Source organism: Rhopalosiphum padi, chromosome 2, assembly GCF_020882245.1.
Source record: "Rhopalosiphum padi isolate XX-2018 chromosome 2, ASM2088224v1, whole genome shotgun sequence".
Taxonomy (NCBI): domain Eukaryota; kingdom Metazoa; phylum Arthropoda; class Insecta; order Hemiptera; family Aphididae; genus Rhopalosiphum; species Rhopalosiphum padi.
In genome coordinates this window covers 41,141,979-41,168,218 of record NC_083598.1, presented here as the reverse complement: position 1 = coordinate 41,168,218, position 26,240 = coordinate 41,141,979, and the positions used below count along the sequence as shown (strand labels likewise).

Genomic DNA, 26,240 nt, shown 5'->3' with positions numbered 1-26,240 from the left:
TAATTATAGACGTCCTTTAAATAAATACTATTTAAAATTCATTAGCTTCTTAAAATTCTAAATATACAATTATATGCATTACGTTCAAAATATGCTAAAATATACAAAAAAAGAATTGTTCTATCGAATCAAGAATAAACCAAATTGTGAACAAATCTGACAACCAATCGATTTGAACTAAAAAATAAAACATACCTATATAAAATCCTAGCTCTAATTACCTATTAAAAAAAAGTACTGGAAAATTTTTACTTTTAAACCTTCAAAGTACAAACTAGATTAGTAAATCCTCTTTAGTATTTACTACCAGAAACCACCCCCTAGTTGAAAATTCAAGCATTTTTTACTACACCAAGATGTGATGACAGACACAAAAAATAAATAAATAAATAAAAACATACATCATTGTAAAATCAATATAATCATCGATTAGCTCAGAATCTAAAAGAACGTATAGGTTAGGTACTCATCGTTTTTATTAACATTTTTTTTTTTAAAACATATCAATAATGTTATTCGTAGATAAATAATTATTTCACACTTGTTTTAAATGTAAAATTTAATTTAACATATAAACATTAATTTCAAGATTGAAATAGGAAAATGTATAAACATGAAATATTTTTTAACTTTTATAGAAAAAAAATTAGTATAAATTTTGTTTTCAAGTTTTTATAAACGGTTGTATACTAATTGAACTAACCAACAACAAATTTTAATTATCGAATTTAAATTATTATAATACTGTATACAGCATTGTTAAAATAAGCAATCATGTAATAAAAGCTTATTAAATCGGAAAATTAAAATATTGAAAGACTATCAATGAATTGTCGCAATTAGCAGACATTTCAATGTGTCTTTAGTATTATTTTAATTTTATTGTAATACATTGATATTATAATTAATTTTGCATATCATAAAATACAATATCGCAACAAATAATTGATATTGAACCGAGTCATATTCAATCTAACTTTTTATTATAATCAATTTTACAAAAAAATATTTATATTGTATAAAAGTTTAATTATGAGTACTGAAAACAAAGACGAAATTTTAAGACTTTTTGATAAATTAAAATGTTTTTTAATTTCATGACATCCGATGACGAAACATTTAAAGTTTAAATAAACAACTTTATTTTGTACACTTGAACTTTTATTCGTATTCAAATTACTTGTTAAGACATAATGTTCTTAATTCATACATATTTTAAAATATTATGGTTCATATTCGGTTTGTGCTTTTAAATCATAATGTAAGTCATTTTTCAAAAAGTTTAAATTGCTTAAGTATAATATCATAGTATACATATCATATTTATTCATTTAATTAAAAGATTATGACAGTCTGCCGTTAGATGAGTGTAATTATTATAGAACTTTGTTCACAATCTTAAAAGTTTTATGTTAATTGTTTCATTTTCCGAAACTCAACATAGACTCTTCTTCAGTTTTATTTTCATCCTTGATATCAGCTTGAATCAACAACCATTTACCTAAGTATTTAAATGCGTCTTGACGATGTCTCTTTGACACAAGTAACAAACCCTCAATTAAAAGTTGTCCCAGTGATACTTTGGTTTCTTCGAATATCAGTTCCATGGCTTCTTTGTATGCTGACTCATTACTCATTTGCTTTTCAGTCATGTAGCTACCTAGATAATTCACAACTGCAATAAACATTTGTTAATACTACTAATATGAGAGTGTAAATGTACGTGATTTGTTTTGACGAATTATTCGAGTCATGACATCGGTGTTTAATGACTCCGTGGGCGTCGAATCAACTATTTTAGAACCATCTAAAACACAATACTAAATTCATGAATTGTGCAAATATTGAAATGTTGTAACTATTACAGCTGTCACTACTGTAGTCGTTGAAATTAAAATGCTGCATAAAAGCCAAGTCGTTCCATATTTGTTTGGATGACAAGTTTGACGTGGACACCACGGATTTGAGATTCAGTGAAGCTTCTTGTTCTTCACAATGTTCGCTGTACCCATATAGCCATATCAAATAAAATTATTATGTTAACAAGAAGTATTATGTACAAGACTGGCATTTCATTAGCAATATAATTTTAATTCCTTATAAATATTATTATAATATAATTAAATTAAATAGTATAATCTTAAAAAATATCCGTACCATTGAGTTAATTTTAGTCTAATAAAAATAGAAAAATCTAAAAAATGAATAAATTATTAAAAAAAAAAGGTAGGCAAGTAGACAAGTTTACTGTACATTAAGATTTTTATTAAAACACTTTTATAGGGTGTATTAAATTTAAATTCAATAATATATCATTGTATACGAAAAAACGATTCAGAGCGGAAGTCCACCGCCCCACCGATACCCACTTATTACACTACTAAGTATATTTCGTGTTTTTTATTTTTTTGATGTAACTATTAAAGTAATTAATTTTACTTTTAGTATTACGGTGGGTTGATATAATTTTTTCCGAAAATATTACGTTTATTATACATATTATTATTTTTTAATTATTATAATAATATGTATTTATACCATATTATAACATTATATTATAACTCATAATGTAATAACATAAACATATTTCTATAAAGGTACGTAAAAACTTCATTGCGTATAGTAAAATTTATAACAATATATAATAAACGTAAACATTTTAAGTTGCCGCGAATAATGGTTTTTAAATATAACAAAATCATTAACATTGTTATTTATTTTATCGTTTAAATCAGTAATTACCCCCAAATTTTAACTTAAAATGCCGCTAAAAAATAATTGAGTATATATTATTATCTTTATGGTTATAGTATAAAATACTTATGAAGAATGTTGTATTATATTTAAAAATCTATAAATAGCTCAAAAATAGTTGAAATATTTTTAAAATGTTATCGTGGATAAAAAAACAATAATATATACATTTTGTAAAAGTTTATATTATTTAAGATTATTTGTTTTCGAATTATATAAATAAAAATCGATGTTGTCAAAAATCGGATTTGCGTAAAAATCCCAGTTTTCCTTATTTTTTATTTTTTGTTTTTTGTTTATTCCGTTTATACAATTTATTTTTAATATTTTTTCACTTTGAACCCTCTTATGTATTAACTAAACCAAATTTTCAACTAAAAACTACCCATATTTTTGAAAATCACTAAGAATCTAAAATAATATAGTATTTAATATTATATAACATAATATTATAGCATATTATATACTTATGAAAATAGCACTCGTATTCATGCTCAATGCAAATTTGTTGTTCATACACATCTTCTTCATTATAAATACAGTTGCTCTTATCAACTTTTAATGATTTGTCCGACTCATCGACATTAGAGACTGTACGCGATAGGTGGTGTGATCCAAAGTCGTTAGCTATATCGTTATTTGTTTCAAAAGACATATTAAATTCGTGCTGCGTTTTACTATTAAAACTGGATACCTCGAACAGTTCCCTATCATTTTGATTCTCTACCATACTTTCAGTTATGCTTTCTTGATTGTTTTCCAATTCTTTCTCTTCTGTTTCGAATACCTGGTCACTATTAAACGATTCATTAGGAAGGTATACGTTTCGTTTTTCTTCGACGTAATCAGTTTCTTCAGTTTCTTGGTCGACAATTTCTTGTATAGTATCTAGATATTCTACTGATTCTGCTTCATTATCATTTCTACCTAATATATTTTCTGATTCCGTATTTATCGGAATATTATCATCGTTAACCATTGCATTTACTATAGAATTATTCGATGTATAAAATGTTTTTTTCGACCATTCTGGTGATGTAAATATTTTTATTATTTCTAAATCCTGCGGTGTAAGATTTTTATTGTTTTTATTATTCCCAAATCTTTTTTTATTTGTTATTTGTTTTGAATATTGTGGTAATATTTCAGCAGATATTATCTTTTTGTGCTCTTTATTACTTAATTCTTTGTGACCTAAACGTTCTCTCTTTAAACCCAATGTCGAATCGTATACGCTTTTGTGACTCTCCAGTCGGTTCTGTTTGACATTTTTATCTGGATTTGGTGATGAAGATTTATATAATAGCTGTTTTCGAATTGTTTTTTGAATCATGGTTCATTTAAATCACAAATTTTATCAACAAAACATACAGAAAACAAAACTCAAAATGTAGTATTCAATATAAATAGTTCCCTAGCAATATATGACTTATTTTGCTTATTAGTTTTTGTATTACGTATAGTTATAATCAACATAAAACTATACATAATATACTGTCATGCTTCTGCTCTAACGTGAACAAATACTTTCAGACTGATTATCATTCATTGGACGTTTGTAAAACCAGCATAATATGAGGTTTGCATTCGATATTATTTTAATGCATTTCTTTCATCAAAAAGTGAAAGTTATATAAGCATATACACATTTTATATATAAATGTATTATGGCTGTGTAAATCCTACAATAAATTCACATATTATGACGTATGTATAATTGTACCTTAAGCTTGAGACATATTACGCCATTCGGAGATGAATAAAGCATAAAATAATAATATATTATATAAGTAACTAAAATTCAATATCGTTTCGATTTTACATAAAAAAAAAAAATGATACCGATACATATACAGTAGCTAGTAATAACGAAATATATATGTTTATTAATATTTCAAAACAACTATTTTATACTGTATAATTAATGATCTAAATATGATAAACTAAAAACTAGACGCTTCCTGTACGCGTTAATCAGATTTTTAAACCAATCATTTTTAGAATAGATACATAATTTTTATTAAAATTTGCATTACATTTTAACAGGAATTAATATGGGTAGGTAAAAAAAAAATAATTATTAATTATTGTCATATTACATACCAGAGTGAAGAATATGTATTTTAAATGTATTTATTACATAAAAACAATTGGATATAATATTTTATATATAATACAAGTATAAAAATATTGTTTAATTAATCATTGATCTACTTAAAAAAGTGTATATATTTAGGTGCTATAAAACTCAAATAAATTATTCTTTTTGTAATAAAATATATTATTTAAATGGTTTAATCGAATTTATTTTTTGAACATAAGTATAATAGGAAAATTATTATTTAATGTGGTTATCGTATTTTTGGTTAAATTGAAATACAACTTTTATTCGTGCAAATTAGTTCAAGCAAATTAATTTGATTTAATTTTTTTTTTAGATAATTAAGTTTTAAATCTACAAATACCAAATTTAAGTAATCATATTCAAATTTATTTATATAAGTTGAATAAATATTTTTATTCCAGAATGTATTTCAAATGAATGTTCAGTTCCAAAGATTTCTGACAAAGAAATCGTTTTTAATATTTATTTATTTCGAAGATACAGTTCAAATTATAACATAATATTTAATTAAATATATGTTTGATAGTATAATTTTTATTGTATTAAATATATCGAGGAAGCGTTCGAAACGGTGTGCGCCCAACTATCCATTAGGTATTTCGATTATTAGTCATTATTTATTTTATTCGTTTTGTATAATATTATTTTAAACAGAATCTTTGTGCTCTTATAATACCTATTATAAATAGTGCAAGTAACGTAGTGATACAAATATTAAATTAATAATTATATAACACGCACATTCCTCGGTATACATTTGTTTTTAATTCGCTCAAGGCTAACGTAAACTCGAGTAGATTAATGAAATACCTCCCTCGTGTGTGCCTATGCTACATCATGAACAAAAAAAAAACGAGTTGGTGTTCGATCGGTAGAGGTCGTATCATATTTTTTGCGATGGACAATGGGTGGAGAAAACGTACGGTGGCTATTTAACCACGAATCAATTCCGTTCCATTGCCGATGAAGACGTTCAACTTGGTCGTACGCACATCAAATAGAGACACCATAATGAACCACTTCAAAGTATTCACCGTGAGTATATTAATATTTAAGATCATACCAATTTATCTCACTCGCCAATTAATAAAACAAATTTATTGATTTAATACAAAAAATCATTTTAATTTATCGAACGAACATTTTTTTTATATTATACAGTATACACCTTGTGTCAAGGCTTTTGAACTTTCCCCGTTTTGAAGGTTACTTATATTACACGATTTTTTAGTGGTTTATAATATTATGTATTATTCATACTAAATCTCCAAAGTATTTATTGTTCTCAGGCGTTTTTAATATAGAAATATATTTTGTTATGAATAAAACAATAAATGAACAAATAATCGTTATATTTGTTATTATACCTTTCAATATTATAATATTCAACGTTTATATTTTACGTAGGTAGGTGCATATTTGTATTCAATTGCTATGGATTTTAAATATCTCAGCACAAAATTTAAATACCTATAATATTTATGTAACTACGAGTATACTTATGAACTACATATAAATATACAGTGTAATACGAATAGTATAAAAATAATATGAATGATATTATGATTTCGATGTCTACTATCGATTTATTATTTTGTTTTCAGTTATTACATTAATTGATCGTGTCTTGAATACACAGCCGTTGTGATAGAATTATCTTAACACAAACAATATTGCGTTCTCTATACGCCTATTTTGATATAATATTATCTTTATCTAACCACTTTACGGGGCATATTTGTATGCCATCTTTCGTATTAAACACACATTTTAGTTCAGCATTCAATTTTTTAACAAAAATGACCGTATAATTTATATGTCTATCGGATACCGTGATCTTAACAATTTAAGTCTACAACTACAGATAAATTATTGTCATAATTATCGAAAAAATGTCTAAGCTATCTCAAATTATCAAAACATTTACTATTAAATTAAAAATTTAAATTTCGCAAATTATGGTATGAATTATTATCAACCAAAATAATCTTGTGAATAAAAAAAAGTCTACGCACACTATTCCGATCTAGGCATTAAATGGTAAAAAAAAATTGTTTATTTGTTTTGTTGCTCAGATAATGCTTTAATTATAAAATTATAACTTCTGATGTAGATTAAATCACCTTAGATATTTAATACGGTTAAGAAATGTATGCCTAAGATAATGATAATAGTATAAAGTTCGCGGTGAAAAGAGAAGCGGGAATGTTCCCATTTAAAGACAGTCCTGATTATGATTGCGATTTTCATACTCACTACCCGTATAACAAATTACGTATTACACACACACACACACAAAAATAGAGCAAACACATAGCCATGGTTACTGCATTATCGCGAATATGGAACATTTTTTTTTTTTTTTTAATATCATCATTATACACCCCGAAAATATACGGTATGGGTGAGCAAATGGTGGACATTGGACGATATTTATCTGGCCCCACAGACAAGAAATTAATTGTTTAGATTATATCATTTTTTTTTTTTATGTCGAGGTTTCATTAAAGTTTTAATTTTGCGTTTAATTTATATTAATAAACTTAAAATATTAAATTGTAATGTACTCCTCACCCGCCAAGTAGACTTCTTAAATTTCTAATGTGCCCCACACTAAAAATATTAATTGTTGATGTCTAATACACGGTGTATATTTTTACCAATGTTATTATTAATACTATTATTATTATAATTTTATTATATATTATATTTTTTTTACCCACCCAACCTAACCGAATGACGTAAGCAATCACCCTACGCGTCACCAACATCTGTACATTCCACGAACACCCGTCTCACGTGTTGTTTTTGTTGTGTTTCAAATCGCAGGCGTTAGCGGCTTTCTGCGCGTGCGGCGCACTGGCCGCGCCAGCCGGTCAACACACGGTCATACCGATCCTGAAACAGGTGAACCGACAGAACGAGGATGGTTCGTACAGCTACGGTTACGAGAACGCGGACGGCACGTACAAGATCGAGACCAAATATCCGACGGGAGAAGTGTACGGCAAATACGGTTACGTGGACGAGACGGGCAAACTGCGCACTGTCGAGTACGGAGCGTCCGCCCGCGGTTTCGAGCCGGTCGGCACCGACATCACCGTGCCGCCGCCTGTTCTAGGCGTCGACTCCAACGACCTGCACAAGGACCCGTCCTCGTCGCAGGACGATTACGACGACGGGCAATACCGCGAAGACCCGAGCGTGTACTACAAGACGTCGTCGTCGTCGTCGTCGGACGTGCAGCTCAGCCACCACCAGCAACAGCAACAGCACCACCAGCAGCAACTGCAACACCACCAGCAGCAACAGCAACAGCAACTGCGATCCCTGCAACAGGCCGCACCCGTAGCACCGAGACAACAGCAATGGTTCTCCGGCAGTCCGCAGCAGAAGGCCAGGCCCGACTTCAATCAGTTCCAGGCCCATCCGTCCGTGCACAACTTCGATCCCGCGTCCGGATCGTTCTCCATCTCGTACACGGGAAAATGACTGCGGTCGAGTGGTCACAAGCCATCGTCGCGATGACATCGAATAGAGTTTAATATTGTACTTATTATTATTACTTTTTTGTACGATTTTTTTTCACTATTATTATATTATATTTTATAAGTAGTTTATAAGATTTTTTTATACATAAAAATCAATAAAAAAATCTCTGTTGTCTTATTTGCACGTTGTCATATTTTCTGTAGCGCTCGTCTTATCGTTCGCATACAATATTATTATGGTAACCCGATCACCCGACCTACGGTATACTCAACTATACCGCGTACTATTATTCGACGTCGACGGACGTCGGCCCGTGCAGAATATATTAATCATGAATTATTACAAAGCCGGGTATATACTACTATTATACCACGCCGTGTCGAATCTGGTATATTTAACGCATAGGTACAAAAAAAATGTCGGTAAAACGCATTACCAACAAGTTAGTTACATTGTATAATTCAACTCTAAACGACACAACTGTGTGGACTTGATACACTTGCGCGCGCGCAATCCTCAAACGACAATAATGTGCTCGCTCGTAGACCAGGAACTGACGCGCGCGTTAAAGGCGTAGTCGGTTTTTGAACCATTTTGTCGTTTGCCTTGGTAAGCCTTGTTCGACGAATCGAAAATAATAAAATATGCAAAAAAAATTATCTTTAACCATACGACTGAATGCAATTTTCCCCAGGGCGTTTCGGCATTGAAACGAAAGCGCGGACAACACCCATCCTTGACATTCACCTCGAACGTATCAAAACTCCATAGTACGTTAGTACATAATATGTAATATATAATATATTATTATGATTATTATAATCATCATCGCATTATAAAATAGGAGACGTAAATCTTTATATAAATGGATTTTAAGCGGCGTTCATTATAGTGTTGTTATTTATTTATTATTATTTTTTTTTTTTTGCATTAAATGTAGACTCGTTCCTCGAGGAAACGAAAACAACTCGTTTGAGTGCAGAGGGTTTGTGGTGAAAGGCGAAGAACAAAAAATCACCACATACGACGACTTCCGACGGCCTTGGCGTCACCCTTACGTGCCCGTTGGAGGGGCTACTTAGTTTAGACCTTTTAAGTGTAGGTATTATATTTATTCGTCAGTTTACTGCAAGAGAACAACCAGAACCATGATGCTAGTCAAATCAGTGGTAAGTACGATATGCCAATATTATTTCATTTTGTACAGTAACCGCGTAACGCATTTATATTATATAGCTGCTCAGGGTATTGATTTTATTTTTGACTATATTAAACTACCTGGTTATCTAAGTATAGATACCTAATATTAAATATGTTAAATAGGTATCTGCAAATAGTGCAAATCGTATATTCATCATTATTATGTTTGCAGCGGCTCATTTCGTTTATTATTTTTGACAGTTCATGACCGATCGTAAAGAATAAACAATTAATATTAATGCATGGTTACGTCTATTTTTGTTTAAAGTTTTGATAATAATAATTTGAAATATAATTTATTGTATAGGTAGGCACGAAGTTTTTTATTCGTACACTCTGGCGTGTTAGTTTACGAAACGGTTATACTAATATTCTTGTTTACGCTTAAAATAAAATAAACCTTTAATCTTGCACATCAATTAAAGTCTGGGGACAAACCACCACCTTGCGGGACGTGATTAAAAACGAAATCGCCAGATAAATATAATATTATATCGAAAGTTTTACTGAAAGAACGGAAGAGTCATTCGCTGTACTATATTTAACGATTTTTATATTACATTATTTTTCCGACACGCGTCTCGTGCTCGCATTTGACAAAAAGCGTCCTTAGGCTCGTTGTGGGTTATCCACCTCGATCGTCATTGTTTTGAAAATCCCAGCGGTGTATGACCTCGCCATCATCCGATTCTCACGATCAGACAATTGTGAAATTAATCAACAGGTGTGCACGCGCACGGGAGGTCTGACCTGGCGCCTGTGCACCATCATCGGCAGCACGTATCGACTGCAGCCGCGTATTATAATAATATATAGATGAACCATCCTTTTGTGTCGAAAATAATGAACGCACTGGCTATAGTTTTTTTTTAACATTTTTTTTTTCAATTTGCAGATAATTGTGCTGTTGGGCTTATGTACGTGTTACGGTCAAAATGCCGAAGACTACAATGAGGGTAACGACCAATCAGTAGTATCGGCTCGGAAAAATCAAGATGTATCAATACTTAAACAGATTCACAGGTAATCGTGTGTGCTTGACATATTATTATTATTATTTATTTATAAATTTAAATTAACGTTTATGAACATTGTTCTAAAAAATTAAATCAAAAGTATCTATAGACGGGGGGTGATGCATAATTTGTTTGTTTACGTTATGTAGTATGTCACTGAAAATAATAATATTTTAAATTAACACACAGTATAGGTATATAATATATATATGTATCTACGTACAAAAGATCGTTTCCCGAGTAGCTCACGTATTTTGTTATGTATAAAAAATGACAAATTATAACTAAACTTTTTTTAACGGTTTCTTCCCTTTCAACAATCGTATTTTTTTATAATATATATTTTACTCATTCAGTACAACGAAAAAAAATTACATTATGCTAATATAGTTTTTATACGGTTTAAATGAGCAAAGTTGCGTTATAATTCATACAAACTGTGTATTTTTAGAAAATACGAACGTGACATCGAATAGATTGCAATTTTTTCATTTTTACTATTATTAAATAATTTTCTACTTTTATAAAAAATATTAAAAAGCAATGCTTGGTTTCTATTATGATGCTGGGTGAACTAGGTGATATTAGGAAAGCAGTATACATTTTTGTCGTTTTTCATAATAAATTCAACAAGAATAATAAATACTTTATTATTTATAAAGTAAAAGGTTTAAAAATCTTTAATACTATTTATGGATTACATAAATTAATATGATTTTTAACCTTGTATTTAATTTAATGATGTATTACAACTTTTTTAATTCTACAAGGTGATAACTTATTTCTACCTACTACTTGCATATCTATTATTTATTTCACCGACTAATCACTATTTAAAATATATGGAACGTCCATTATACATAGTAATTGACTTACTAAATAAGTCTTATTTATTACATAATTATTAGTTTAATTTAAAGTTTTCTAAACGGAGCGGAAATCGTGAGTTTTCGTTTACGTAATAATTCATGACTAGTTTAGTCTTAGATAAATAGCCGAGATGACAACATCGTCACTAATTAAAGTACACTCTTATCAAGAAATAGGTGGTTTTATTTTAAAAATAACACCAGTAATACTAAAAAACAGAATAATATTCAGATCTCTACTTATTTTTGATCATAGAGGTTGGGTTTATACAAATAAATTATGGACGAATTCACTCTCATAAAATTATCACAGCTTCAAACAGTATAGTCAATTATATATTCTTATTGAAATCTAAATTACTAAATATATTATTCATCATTATCTATATTTTGAAGATTTATATTTAATATATCATTTTAGTTTAAAATATTATTTTTCAAATAGAATGCTAATAATTACAACGGATATGTGACAAAAAATATAATATAATATTAGTAGATACACTGAAATATTGTGTAAGACTGTAAGAGTAATATAATTAAGTTTAGATTGTCTGTTTGTTATGATGATGCTTTGTATTTTAAAATTTAATTATATTTCGATATTATACGATATTATGAATATCCATATTATCGTGTTTAATCGACTGATACAGTAAGTATTACAAGCAATTCATATGAGTTCGTGGAATAGTTCATTAAGATTCAAAGTCTAGACGGTTTGGAAAAGACAAATTTAGACTGTACAAGAATAAGAATAAATAAAGCAAATCACCGTAAACCAAATATTTTTGCTCGCTATCATCATAATCACTGTCGTCATCATTCTTCGATGTTTATAACTTCGGTTAAATGCGTCATCATGATAGTAATCTGTTTACTCGCCGTGCTTTTTGTATCGTTAAGATAATTTTACATTATTACTACATAAATATATTCTTCTTCTTGAGATTTACGATAATAATATCATAAAGTACAACGTCCTGCTTACACGATAACATTATACGATTATATTTTTACGACATAATAATAATAATATTTATAATTGTATTTTATTAGTTTGTTAATATTAAAAAATATATTTATCGGAAATCGCTGAGGTCCGATTTGTAATTTGCAACTTACCGTCAATGCGATCTAAAGACCTATTGCCGTTCAAAAAATAACACTTGATACTCGCGAAATGACGCAACGTTTACGAATCCCACACGTACGTACACGAAACGATCTAATATGTTTCCTCTTTCCTGTACGGAAATTATAACCTGGGAACTCCAAAACAATGCGTTTTTTTATGTAAAAGTTATGGAACGAGCGGCAGTGGTCGTATACAAAGTTTCACCGCGTACAAACTATGCACGAACATCTGAAAACACGCAATAACAATAATAATATGACGATATATATATAACAATTAATAATAATTATATTTCGTGTGGTTTTTCATCTAATTGTATAACTACCGTAAGATTTACTCTCGAGAGTAAATTATTATGTTTTATAGTACATATACGAGTGTTATATAGACGCACACCGGAAATATTTTAGCATGAGGTTATATTATGCATACTTTTAGTTAAAGCGCAAAATGAAAAATTTAGTAGACGGGAGACTGTAAACATGTGTATCCAAATTCCTATTTCAACCCTGCATCACGATATTACTTATGTCAGGAGGAGCTGCGTATTAAGTCCTACTCGTACTATAGCGCGGTGAACAAAACGCAAAAGGGCCAAAACGAAATAGCTAAAAATACTTATTTGACGCGTAATTCATTCATTGGGATCAATAACTTCAATAATTTTGTTTTTTTTTTTTTTGTTTTTATAAACTCGGCAGACACAACGAAGACGGATCATACACTTACGGGTACGAGGGATCGGACGGATCGTTCAAGATCGAAACCAAGACGGTGACTGGTGAAGTGACGGGTAAATACGGTTACGTGGACGACTCGGGCAAGTTGCGCGTCGTCGAGTACGGAGCCAACAGGTACGGTTTCCAGCCGTCGGGTGAGGGCATAACCGTGCCGTCACCCACACTGGTGGAGTTGCGACCGGACGAGGACGAACGGGACGAGGAACCACAGGTGCCGGCCAAGAGACCGTCGCCCGCCAAACCTTCGAAACCGCTGTACCGACCACAGCAGAAACCACAACCACAACAGCCTCAGCCGATATCAGTGGCCTCCGATTTTGATGACGGCGAATGGACGGCACAGCCCGCGGCCACCCGACCACAACAGCCGGCACCGTCTCATCACCGTCCGTCGGCCGCGGCATCGCGTCCGAACAAGTCAATGCCTCCGGTGTCCGGTTCGTTCAGGGCCGTTCCCGTGGACGAGCAGTCGTCGGACTCGGGTCCGTCCGCGTCGTTCCAGTCGGTCCAAGACTTTGGCGACAGGCGGCTGGCCGCACGAAACGAACGTCTGCCCCCGCAAACCTCGGCACCCGTCGACCATTCGTACCAAACGTTCGAGGAACACCAAGAACCGCTGACGGAACCGCCGACGCTGTACCAGCCGGTCGCCAAACCCGCGGCCAGGCGCACCGGAACCGCGGCGCCGAAGCTGTCCGGCAACTACCGCACGGCGCCCAGGCAGATGCGCACCGGCGGCGTTCTCGACCAACTGGCCGAACAGTACGCGCTGCCCGAGTCCCAGTCGCCCGTGTCTCATGACTTTTCGTTCGGATCGGACTCGTGAGTGCAACGGACGTCCGTTTCGTTAGGCGCTTGTGTAAATATTCGTGTATATTTAATATGACATTTTTTTTTAATTGAAAATAAACGACGATTTTATGTATAAAATTAATGGTTGATGTATGGATTTCTGATTTGGGAAAACGTTTCCAAGTCCTTATTACATTTTTAAATCGTTTTTATGTCCTTCCGTCCAAAGAAATACTATCATATTATTGCATTTAAACTAAATTAAATACAACCGTTGCAGAATTGATAAGTTTGTCAAGCAGTAATAATATACTACGGTTGTATATTACTACGAGTATATTAAATATATATTATATAAATATTGGCATATATTATAGTATATTATAATTGTGTTAAAAATTATTTACTGATAACTATAGGGCACGGATGTTGTTGCATTTGCAACTTTTTTTCTACTTTTTCAATATATTGATAAGTACCTACGTTTTAAATGCGTGTCATGTATGTACGAACTAAAATCTAAAAGTTTCAAATGCATTTTTTTACAATTTTTACAATTTTTGGATTTTTATTGCAATTTTATTGAATTTACTCATTTATATGCAACTATTTTAGTTATGTAGTCGACACTCAACCGTCGTAACATTTATGTTATCTTATAAAATAAACATAATTTCAAGTTGATAGGTTTTTAATACAGCACACAATTAATTTGTGAAATATGACTATTTAACAATTATGCGTAATGTTGTTATAATTTGTTCTTCAGCTACTTCGAATAGAATACTGAATTATTTATATTTATATTTTTAGTAGAATTTTAGATTATAACAGTACATTTAAAACATTAACAAAACGCTGTTATTGTTTAGTGCAATTGTTGGTGTTTCTTAGTGTAATAATACTGCAATCAATTTACTAGTTTTTTAGTACTACAACATCCGTGCTCTAATGATATCTAAAGAAATGATAGTATTATCTTTAAAATTATTACACAATCATAACATTGGAGATCTCAACTAAAAAATTATCTCTGGAATCTATATTAATGAACGTGGCAACTGGCAGACTATTGTCCCAATCCGAACCGTGAAAGGCAGAAAACTGGACAAAAAGGCTTTTTATTATTTTAAAATTCATACCACCCATGCTATCCTTATTCCATATTATATAATCTACTCATACACTTTTTGTAAAACAAAAATGGAATTATGATCTTCAAAAATGCTTTTAATATTTACAGTTATAAATTATAAATAATTTCAATGTGCAATTTATATCTTTAATAAATATTTATATTCATATAATGGATATATATAATATTATATATAAAAATAATGGTAATAATAATTTGTTTTAAAAAAATAACAAAGTTATAAGATAGTGTAAATATTGTTATTTGTCATAATATAAATTCATTGCTTTAATTTTGTTTTTAACTTTGTGCTTATTTTAAAACTGAATTTGTAAAAAAATATTTATGCAGACCATAATATTATTATAGGTAGCGTTATTAATAATAGTCCTAAAAATCGTTATGTTTACTATTTAAGCTACCCCATCTTGCATATTTCTATAACATATATTTCACTCTGGAGTTTATTTCTGCGGGGTTCCTAAGTGATTGGTAGACTCCGAGTCTAGATACCCCATTCCTACTATTGGTAGGTCAGGTATCAAATTAATCAAAAATAAAAATGTTGATTGTTTTTTTCTATTAAATGTTTAATTTATTGATTTATTATAATATATTATTATAGTATTGTAAGTTTAAATTGGTTATTTCTTTATATCTATGGTTGGTAATAGTTTTCTAATATTGGATCCTGTAATTGATTTTTGTATTAAAATACATATAAAATATTTTTCCATATTACGACGATAATATAATTTTAGTTCTTGAATCCTTCTTTTTGAAAAGACTTTGGTTCATTTACAACAAGCAATAAATTAGAAAGGTATAGGTTTTAAAGTTAATTCTGAATCGATGAATTTAATTTGAAATTTACAATTATAACCACATATATTTAAACAACCAATTGAATTTTAAATATCTACTACGCTAATATATTATGTATTATACTTATTAGTTGTTATCCTATAATACGTTGAATAATGAACAATAGTTATCACAGCCAACAATTTATTTAATTTTTAATGATTTAATAACGATTATAATTTACATAAAAATTCTAATATTACAATATTATATGTTGTTATTGAGATTGTACTACATACCGTCTAACTTAAAATAAATGATGGTACAGATAATGATCGAATATAATTGAGAAGAGAATAATATAGACTGTAAGATGAAAATGAATCCACGAGAATATACAGTTTAAACTGAAAATAACAGAGAAGGATAATAATTGAGCGCTTATAAAATTTAATTAGAAAACATATTTAAAATTATAATTATTGTTGATAGCAACTGCTATGACGAATTAGGTATAACAATTAAATTGCACAGCTGAATAATATCTGGTCATTTTTCGTCAATTAAAACATGATTATGTATAAATTAAATAACAATTTGAAAAATTATATTTCATTTACAGAACTTGTTTCAATTTTGTACGCTTCTACTATTATATTTTTATTTATTGCTATTATTATGGGCATAATTATTATACCATATAGGTAAGTCGTAAATGTACATTATTAAATACACCATACGGTAAATACTACGATGAATGATGAATGACATAACCGTAAGATCGCAGTTGTTAAATATGTATCTACAATATAATATACCTACCTACGTACATAATTTTCAAAATATTAATGACTATCGTGTTAACCTCAACCATAATCGCCTAATATGTCTTTGTAGAATAAATTATATAATACTATTTTATAAGAAAAATTTAAGTATTATATTATATATTTCATGTATTTCATGAAATTAATAATTTTTTAACATAATCAAATAGGGATCATGAGAAATTCTGATAAAATATTTTCATATATAAAATAACATTTTAATAATATATGATAATCTATGATAACAATACAATTTCGCATTGTGTATTTTACTATAATTATTATTTATTTCTTTTTCACTAATTACTAACGAGTAACGATCTTAATCTTATAATTTGATTAACTTAATTAAAAACAGGTTTTTCAATTACCTACCGCTTTATAAGAAATTTTAATTTATTAAATTAAATAATTAAATAATTTCTGTAAGTACGAAATTATTATATTATAAAAACACACATACAGTTTGTAATATATTATATTGTATTTCAAAAAAAAAAGTGTTCAGTATATAAAAATGTCAATAGTCATGAATATAAATGCATGTGAATTGGAATAAAATTACTTTAAAATAATCTTTATAAATAATAATAAAATTAATAATTGAAACTATTTATCTTAAAATTGATAAAATATTTATAATGACTTGACGTAACCTACATATACTAAAATATTATTTTCTAAATTATTTATACATATTTTTATTTGTAACATTTATTTTTCAATGTAGAATATCAAACAGTAAATAAATACCATATTATAATCTATTGATGCAAAGTAACTGATGAGAAATAAGATAATTCATTAGTGAATAATATTATATTTAAATAAGTTTGTATGTGAGGTATTTAATTACTTTTTTTTTAATGTTTTCTAATTATTAATTATGAACGTTAAAATTAAAAGCATTGGTCATTATTTTTTTTCCTTAATATTACATATTTGTTTAAAACATTGTATAACATAGCTTATCTATTTACAATATCGTAACTCTCGTTTTTTGTAAAAAAATCATTATTTATAATTTATAATAGAACATAATATATGTATTATAACTATTATTGATTTGTCAAACTATGCATTTCGTTCATAAAATATATAATAACGTTTTTTGTTTGCAACTAAGAAAATATATTTTAGTATATATATAGTAATATATAGTAAATTATATATTTTCACATAATATCTATGACCACGTCTGTAACAATGAAATATATTCACCAATGAACGTAGGTATTCAACTAGATAATATTTTATATTATAAATTATTTAGTACCACTTGTGTGTATGTGTATGAAATCGTCTAATAATGCTATACGTTAGTGTGTGTCACCACAATTTTATTATTATATTGATGGAAACGTTGTAATCGCGTAAAAATAATAATATAAAATATAATATTACATGAACGTTGTATTATTATGACCAGCAGTAATGTGTGTAAACAATATGATATTTTCACGGCGACTAAAACATTATTTCAATAATTGATTGGTACCTAATAAATCGTTCGCCGTGCGCGCAATTCCGATTGAACGCCTGAGCAGACGAAATACCGCAGCCAACTCGACTCGCGGTCGATACGAACGGCGCACTAATATTATATGAATATGATGATGATGTTTGTTTGATTATCGGCATTAATGGTATTTTGTTGCGGTCCCTGACCCCTCTTGTCCACATAATAACAATACTAATACCATATATATCGTGTTAGAATATAATACGCGACTCGGCAAATTGCCCAACAGTTTATAATGATGACATTGCTTGATTCGCTATGATAATATTTGAATACATTTTTCTTCGGCACTCATAAATTTCATCGTTTTCGGTATCACTACTACATATTTCGATACATATTTCATACCTAAGACTTTGTCACCGGTTAACAGTCAGCTAACTACGACATTGTCGTCGATTGTATAACAAACGCTTATTTCGTTGGTCGATAGTAAGTTTGTCTGCCACAATTTACCAATCAAGAAGTCCGCGCCATCATTATTTTCTAAACATCATATATCTTACTCGTGTTGAAATACCCAAATGTTATGTGAAAAACTTCGAGTTATCGCGCGATTTGACTGTAAATGTACAGTGTTAAATTCAGGTATTCTACAAAAAAGGTAGCAAATACCCCTCTGGATTACTGTTCATCCTCCTCCCCACGACAAATACAACTGTCAACAAAATGGGCTGTATCCGAATTCCGTTCCGAGAACTTTTTTTATACAAATTCCATCTCGGTTAAAAAAAAGGTACATACCAATGCCGTACGGATTAAAAAAAAAATTACACACCAATTCCGCCCCAATTAAAAGAGATATATACTAATTCCGTTCTTAATAAAAAAAGAAAGTTAACTACAATATTTTTAAGTAAAAAATTATTTTATGCACCTATTAATGCACTTAATTTTGTATCGTTAACTGAAATCATATTATCTTTATTTCTAAATAATATAATATTATTATACTCAGTTATCGACGTTATTAAGTTGTACATTTTATATACCTATATTATAACATAAAATTACATACAAAAATGACTGTACTAGAGTAACTAAATGTTTGACACGGGGCAGAATCAGTTTATCCATTAAAAAAAAAAACCCAGGACGGAACTATTGTCTTTAAAGTCAATTTGTATAAATGAGACGGAACTTGGATGCAACCATTTATAAAATGTACAATACTCATCAATTAGTTCTATGCGTACCAATTGGCACTGCTGCACTGCTGTAATTGTACTGAATGTTAACCTGAATTATATTCAATACGACGAATCGAATTATGTGAAAACTTCGAAATGGAATGGGACTAGACACAAGACGTATTGGAATATTAATATTGTGAGAAAATTAGAATCAAAGACGAAGAAGACCCGCCTCGTGAGAGTAAAGAAAACGCAATCGATTTGTATAAAAGAAAAAATATTTATCACGTTAAAAATTTAATAATTTGTATAAAATAAATAATATGTTACGTATCAAGTCGTACTGAGTCAATGTTTATAAATATCACTATATAATGTATGACCAATGTAAAAAAAAAAAAACTACAAAACGAGATCCCCAGAAAAATTGTCTGGACTCGACATTGAATATTTGATGGCGTGTGTTTTGCTAGGCTAAGACTTATAGTATATCCTGCAGATTTGGACAGCCTAACGTTTGGCCGTAGCTCCAACGCCATTATACTGTTGTGAAATATTATTACCAACGATGACTTGACTGCGTATTTCCCTTCGAGTAATGTGCGTGTGCCTTGTGATATTGTATATATTATGAATGAAACATTATAATATTATTATTATCGCGTATGTCATGGTGCAACAGTTCGAAAACGGCGAGCGATCGGTGAAAACCGAAACAATGCGAACATTAACCATTCCGGCCCCGCTGCATTCGTGATGTCTAAACTGCCTGATGAAATCGCGACCGCGGCCGGCCGTGTCCAAAGTTATCAGTATTCCTATGTGGTATATATTATTATTATTATTATTGTTATTATTATTATTATTATTATTATTATTATAAGCGACGTCCAAAAACTTCGCGTTTGTCTGAGAAAATCGTGGTGAAGTTCAAGGCCGCTAATTGGCATCGATAAATAGACGTTTTAGATTGTTCACCGGATGTCGACTTCGCTTTTTTTCTTTTTTTTTTTTTTAGAAATCGGTTTTAATTTCTTGAATACATTTTGCGTAAGTAGTTCTTACACACGAGATGTCAGTCAAACAACGATCAAGCCGAACTCGATATTATGGAGAATAACGATTTTATAACGAACATAGGTTGTTGTTGAACGCCTTTTTAATTTTATTCATCTACATTCTACGTATTTCAAAATAATCGTATTGTTGACACATATTATTTACTATTTCAACCAAATTTTATTAAAATCTCATAGATTTTATTTATTGTGTTTGAGTAAAGTTTAAAAACATATAACTTCAATAATTTAAAACTAAAAATATAATATTAATACATATTATTTATAATCAAACAATTGGCATATCGCTAACATAAACTTGACTAATATACTACTTACTGTAATAATTATTATATAAGTTGAAATAAGTTAATATAAAAAAATGTAATTTCCTAATATTTCTCATTTTAAACAAATATTAAAGTTATTGTACATTATTATGTTAATAATATAATATGTATCTATAGTATCCATAATATTACAAATGTCCTCAAATTATATACAGAAATAGTATCGCATACACCTTTATCTGAGTTTCATAATATTTTTAAACCAAAAAATTGACATTGTTATTTTCAATACAAAATAGTAGAATGCTAATAATATAAAAATGTGTATTTTATTTCTCACGCCCGAATGGTGCGAGATTTAAAAATAAATTATTACGAAATACGAATTACAGTTGACAGATTGTCGAAGTTAGCTGAAGACAAATTTTCAGGTTCGTGTATGGCAATTGGGTCAACAAATCTTGTTGAATCAACCAAGGCCGAAAATAAATCATAAGCAACCCGTATAACCTTTGTATAATACACTAAGATTCTGACTACCAAAGACTGAAAAGGAACAGAAAGGTGTGGAGCAAAGTATCAAGTCATTTAGTAGAAGTTTATTTCTTACGCTAAAAGTATTGTACGCGTAACATAACAGGCAAAATGTGTAACAGAACAATTCAAGCGAAATGGCGTAGAGATACATGAGAAAAAAAGTGTTTTCTTAAATTAAAATTAAATATGTTCACATTATAAGAAACATTAACAACTTACGGTTTTCTTAAGCGTGAAAGATTATTGTTATTTAAAAAGTCTACAGTGAATGTATTACGTAAAATCTGTAGAACCACTGCTGAGAACACTATACCTACATCGTTAATATTATTCAAATATTCGTTTGTTTAATTTTTTAATTTTAATTAGTTATTTTAAAAAAAGTTTTACTTTTTAATGATTATCATATTATAATTTATTAGGTACCTACTTTTGAGATTATTAGAATGATAAATATAAATCATATCGTATATTGCATATTATTTTTGGTGGGTGTAAATTTAAATTAAGTACAGTTGACATAGTTATAATAACGATTGTTTAGTAGGTAGATAGCAATAAAATTGATTTCTATTATAACAATAACAAAATATTAATTTTTATGTAACGAAAATAGATAAATCAAACGTTTAATCTAATCACTGTGTTATATAATAAATATCATAATATGTAATAATACAATATAACGTATAGGCTATAAATCTTTATCTTTTATTATGTTAAAGTTTCTAATAAAGGTACTAACTATACGATAGGTACGTCTTATTTCTATACGTGAATGTTAATTATTATTTCATTTCTGAATGATTTTAATAAATGTAAATTAATAAGATTTTAATCTCGTCCGTAAAATAGTTTAAATACGAATATACAATACCGAAATATTTAAAGCGGCTCAACGAACAATTACAGGATTAATAATTTATAGATAGGTACAGATGTGTTTGGTTATACCTAATTTATAACTTATAAGTAATAATGGATGCCTTAAAATTATTATAATCGGTAATTTGTTTTGTTAAAAGGGTATCTAAATAACAAGTTGATGCCGTACTACTATACCTACATAAGCTATGGTCTGCATTAATCCGATCGTTATTGTTTTATTGAATTACATATTATACAACACTCGTGAACAACGACTAAGTGATTGTTCGTGTAATGAATAATTCGAAAAATTAGTCACCGTTTTTACACTTAAATTTGACTGACAGGTTAGTGTAACGTTTTTATTAGACATTAATTATTTATTTAACTTGCACATATAGGTTAGTCTTGTTGCACGATTTGTAACTAGTAATAATAGTATTAAAATGCATTTATATACGATTTACTTTCATTAATGGTTAGCAGTACACCTCAACCAATTTACAAGTGGAAATGATAAAATTGTTTTACCTAGATTTGTATTGTCGTTAAAAATCCATTGAAAAAGAATAATATGTAATTACACAATATTTATAATGTCAACAAAATCGACGTTATTTTAAATAACAAAATTGCACAACAGTCAATTGTAAATAAAATTTATTTTGAAAACTTACAGGTAACTTACTAATAAGTGTAATATTTGTATTGTTACAAAAATTATTTAATGTGTTATAAGTAATAATAATAATATCATGCCGAGCTTACAAAATATATTACCGTCTAATTTTTAATTTTGAAATAGTTTTCCTGTGGTCATTTATAATAGAGCGATTATCTATGAAAATACGAAACATTAACACTGCAGGGACATCGTTGAGACGAGATATTTTAAAGCCATATTACGGCGTGCGTAATATTATCGTACTTATAGAGCTATGTATTAGATAGAATAAAACGAATATCTATAACAGTGTATTTCAGAATATATAATACCTATACTTAGTAGTTAGTGTAGATCATTTTCAATTATACGTAATGTTATATAACAACAGTGTTATTATGTAGATCGTTGTCCGGATGAAGTAGGTAGATACTTGCCATATTCGCTGCAGTCGTGAAAACACCCGCGGGGTAGTGCCGCAACTATAATGTAAACGCAATAATAATTATTGACCCATGCGTCATCATAATTCGATTTGGCCTTTTCCTATATTAATTTTCGTCAAATGGTTCGTAAATCGGCTTAGAGCCTTTATATTTTTATATTTTTTGCACGGCGGTTTTACTATGATATATACTGTTATGTGTTAACTAAAAAACGTTGTATACCTCTGACGTTTTAGTGACAGATTACAACACCTAACGGGGGAATTTTGATGTTTTTGATTATAAAAACACTTGTTATACCGAGTCCAATTTAACGTATATTGAAATGAAATATATTTTACCGATGACCTGCAAGTAGTAATACACGGAGCTAGCGATGAAACGAGACTACTTCGGCACGCGTACATATATGTAGCAGATTATTATTATACATTATGTAAAGTAATCAAAAATAGTTATATCTATAATATGGGACTCCGTGTTATTATAGAACAGGATGAAACATGCATCTGGCATGTATATCTATATTATGTAAAAATGATTGTTTCTTTGTTTGTTTGTCCTCTTTAAACTCACAAAACTACTGGACCGTTTTCAATAAAAGTTATATCAATAGATTCCTAGAGACTCAAAAGGATTTTGTAGCTTTGCATTGAACCCATATAAGTCGCTATAAGATAAAACTCGTACTCGTACATGAATTTTATTTTGGTTCGCGGAAATCGAATATTTTTTTCAGATTCTGAGCGATAAATGTATTGATTTTACAATGATGTGTGTTTTTTGTCTGTCTGTCATCACCTTTTGGTTCAATAAAAATTTATGAATTTTCAAAAATGGAAGACGTTTCTTGTAACAAAAATTGGATCTAGTTGGTACTTTAGGAAATCAAAAATATAAAGTAAATTTTGGTATTGGAAAAAATAAATAAAAAAATTAAGAAAAGAGACGTTTTTATGCAAATGACACTTTTGTTCCACATTTTTTTTTTATATAGCTCGAAAATAAATAATCAAAGATACTTTAATTCTCGTAAAATGTTTATATAATCATTTTCTATTTACGATAACATTTTCAAATTAATTCAACTTATATTATTTTTTTTTTCTATAAATATTGATTAAAGATACAAGGTAGAAATGCTTACAAATTTAATAAAATCTCTTCATAAATTTGTTAATATCTAAACTAAAATATATTGGCAATCTATATTCACAATCATTTTTTTATAATCGTTTAAAATTAAAATTTTGCGAAATAAATTTGATAATTTATTAAATACTAAGTTGTTTATAAGTTTTCCAACCTATGAATAAAAAAATTTCTACCGAAAAGCTAAATTAATTGTTTATAAGGATTTATCAATTTCAAATTTTTACGACATTTCCAAACTCTTTTTGAACTATATTGGTATGACAAATTTTGAATTTTTTGTGAAATTTCGTTCAATATCAAATCATGACAAGAAATGTGTTTTGCATTTAATCTTATACACAGTTTGTGAGATTCCGTTTTTATCTTTAAATACTAGTCACTCGGTCACTGAAGTTTTATATATATATTTTGTAGAATTTTTCCTAAAAAAATGTCAGTGATTAGAAGTGGCCATTAGTGGAAGTTTCGCTGATTATTACGCATAATATTATTATATTCTATAAAAATACAGCATCATAAGTGCGTGATTATCTTCGAGCACTCGACTTTTACCGTAAGAAATCGTGTGTAACTAAAAATAAATGGTTTTTTTTTTTCAGTAACTATATGTATGTCAATAATGCCTACGTTACATATTACGTATAATATAAATTATACACGTTCTATATGATTATAATTCATAGATAGTGCTAAATCGTCACTTGAGACCTAAACTCATAAGGCCGATTTATGCGGCACTGTGACCACGAGAACCTCCCAATTACGAGTCAATTACGGTGTCTGAATTTATTCCGCGGACGTCATCAAGCCTAATGATATTTCTATAGTAGCATTATTGTCGTCTGCAGACAAGTTGGATGATAAAGCACATAATAATATCTCATCCGCTGTAGCTTGTAGAGACTAGATCTTGCGACTGGCGTGTACGAAATATTATTATTGTGATACCGTCTGTGCCGTTGAACAATGTGTTTAAGAGGTACTGCCTATATGTATAATACAAAAACGACAAAAACAATATAACGCATCGACGCTTAAACCTGGACAAAGAACCGAGCGCGCATACAACAATAAAACGATGTTAAATGAACTTTACAGCACGGCGTGCGAACCCGTTACGGGTCTAAACGTCATCCCGGGGCAATCGATATCATACATCTATAATATACTGCCCGTACGATATTACTATAATATATATATATATATATATAGTTATATGCTATTATGTGCCACACAGTACAATAAAAATAGTAATCAAAGGTGCGGTAAATAAGCGATAATAGGTTTTCGCCGGTTACATTATGTTATTAATCATTATTATACTATAATAATATATTATTGTGTTTTTCGAGACTAGGTATATAGATTCTAGGAGATCTTGGCAAATATTAATTGGAGGACTTAACGCTTAAATATTCTACGCCCCCAAATTAATCACGATTCAATAGTTTTTAACAGAAACACTACACACTACACAGGAACTTACTTTGTAATTTATTACAATAATTATAATAAAACATAATATTTTATTTAATAATAATAAATATTCATAATATTTGATGCATTATTTATTATTAAGTATGAGAAATTATAATATATTACATTTACTACTAGAATATTATGATTATACTACTTTTATTTTAATAAAAATATTATTATTTTATCAGTAATGTACT

The 26,240-nt window shown here is 29.2% G+C and overlaps 3 protein-coding genes across 3 annotated transcripts; 2 read left to right on the top strand and 1 right to left on the bottom strand.

The window, feature by feature from the left end:
- Nucleotides 1–1,267: 1,267 nt before the first annotated feature.
- On the bottom strand, nucleotides 1,268–4,251 carry LOC132922178 (uncharacterized). Its single transcript, XM_060985543.1, is given in 3 exon segments — nucleotides 1,268–1,807; nucleotides 1,866–2,002; nucleotides 3,222–4,251. Coding segments are annotated over 3 exon segments (1,389 nt in total). The 5' UTR covers nucleotides 4,088–4,251; the 3' UTR covers nucleotides 1,268–1,421.
- Nucleotides 4,252–5,754: 1,503 nt separating this feature from the next.
- LOC132922578 (basic-leucine zipper transcription factor A) lies at nucleotides 5,755–8,548 on the top strand. Its single transcript, XM_060986158.1, has 2 exons — nucleotides 5,755–5,914; nucleotides 7,709–8,548. Exons 1-2 carry the CDS (start codon nucleotides 5,843–5,845, stop codon nucleotides 8,369–8,371), a joined length of 735 nt encoding a protein of 244 aa, XP_060842141.1. The 5' UTR covers nucleotides 5,755–5,842; the 3' UTR covers nucleotides 8,372–8,548.
- An 832-nt stretch (nucleotides 8,549–9,380) lies between these two features.
- On the top strand, nucleotides 9,381–14,268 carry LOC132922577 (uncharacterized). Its single transcript, XM_060986157.1, has 3 exons — nucleotides 9,381–9,540; nucleotides 10,467–10,594; nucleotides 13,296–14,268. The coding sequence occupies exons 1-3, from the start codon at nucleotides 9,520–9,522 to the stop codon at nucleotides 14,158–14,160; spliced, it is 1,014 nt and encodes a 337-aa protein (XP_060842140.1). The 5' UTR covers nucleotides 9,381–9,519; the 3' UTR covers nucleotides 14,161–14,268.
- The last annotated feature ends 11,972 nt before the right edge of the window (nucleotides 14,269–26,240 follow it).

Coding starts and splice junctions, on each gene's coding strand:
- LOC132922578 (XM_060986158.1), top strand. CDS start 5,843: ATGAAGACGTTCAACTTGGTCGTACGCACATCAAATAGAGACACCATA. Junction 5,915..7,708: donor ACCACTTCAAAGTATTCACC/GTGAGTATATTA, acceptor TTCAAATCGCAG/GCGTTAGCGGCTTTCTGCGC.
- LOC132922577 (XM_060986157.1), top strand. CDS start 9,520: ATGATGCTAGTCAAATCAGTG. Junction 9,541..10,466: donor TGATGCTAGTCAAATCAGTG/GTAAGTACGATA, acceptor TTCAATTTGCAG/ATAATTGTGCTGTTGGGCTT. Junction 10,595..13,295: donor ATACTTAAACAGATTCACAG/GTAATCGTGTGT, acceptor TAAACTCGGCAG/ACACAACGAAGACGGATCAT.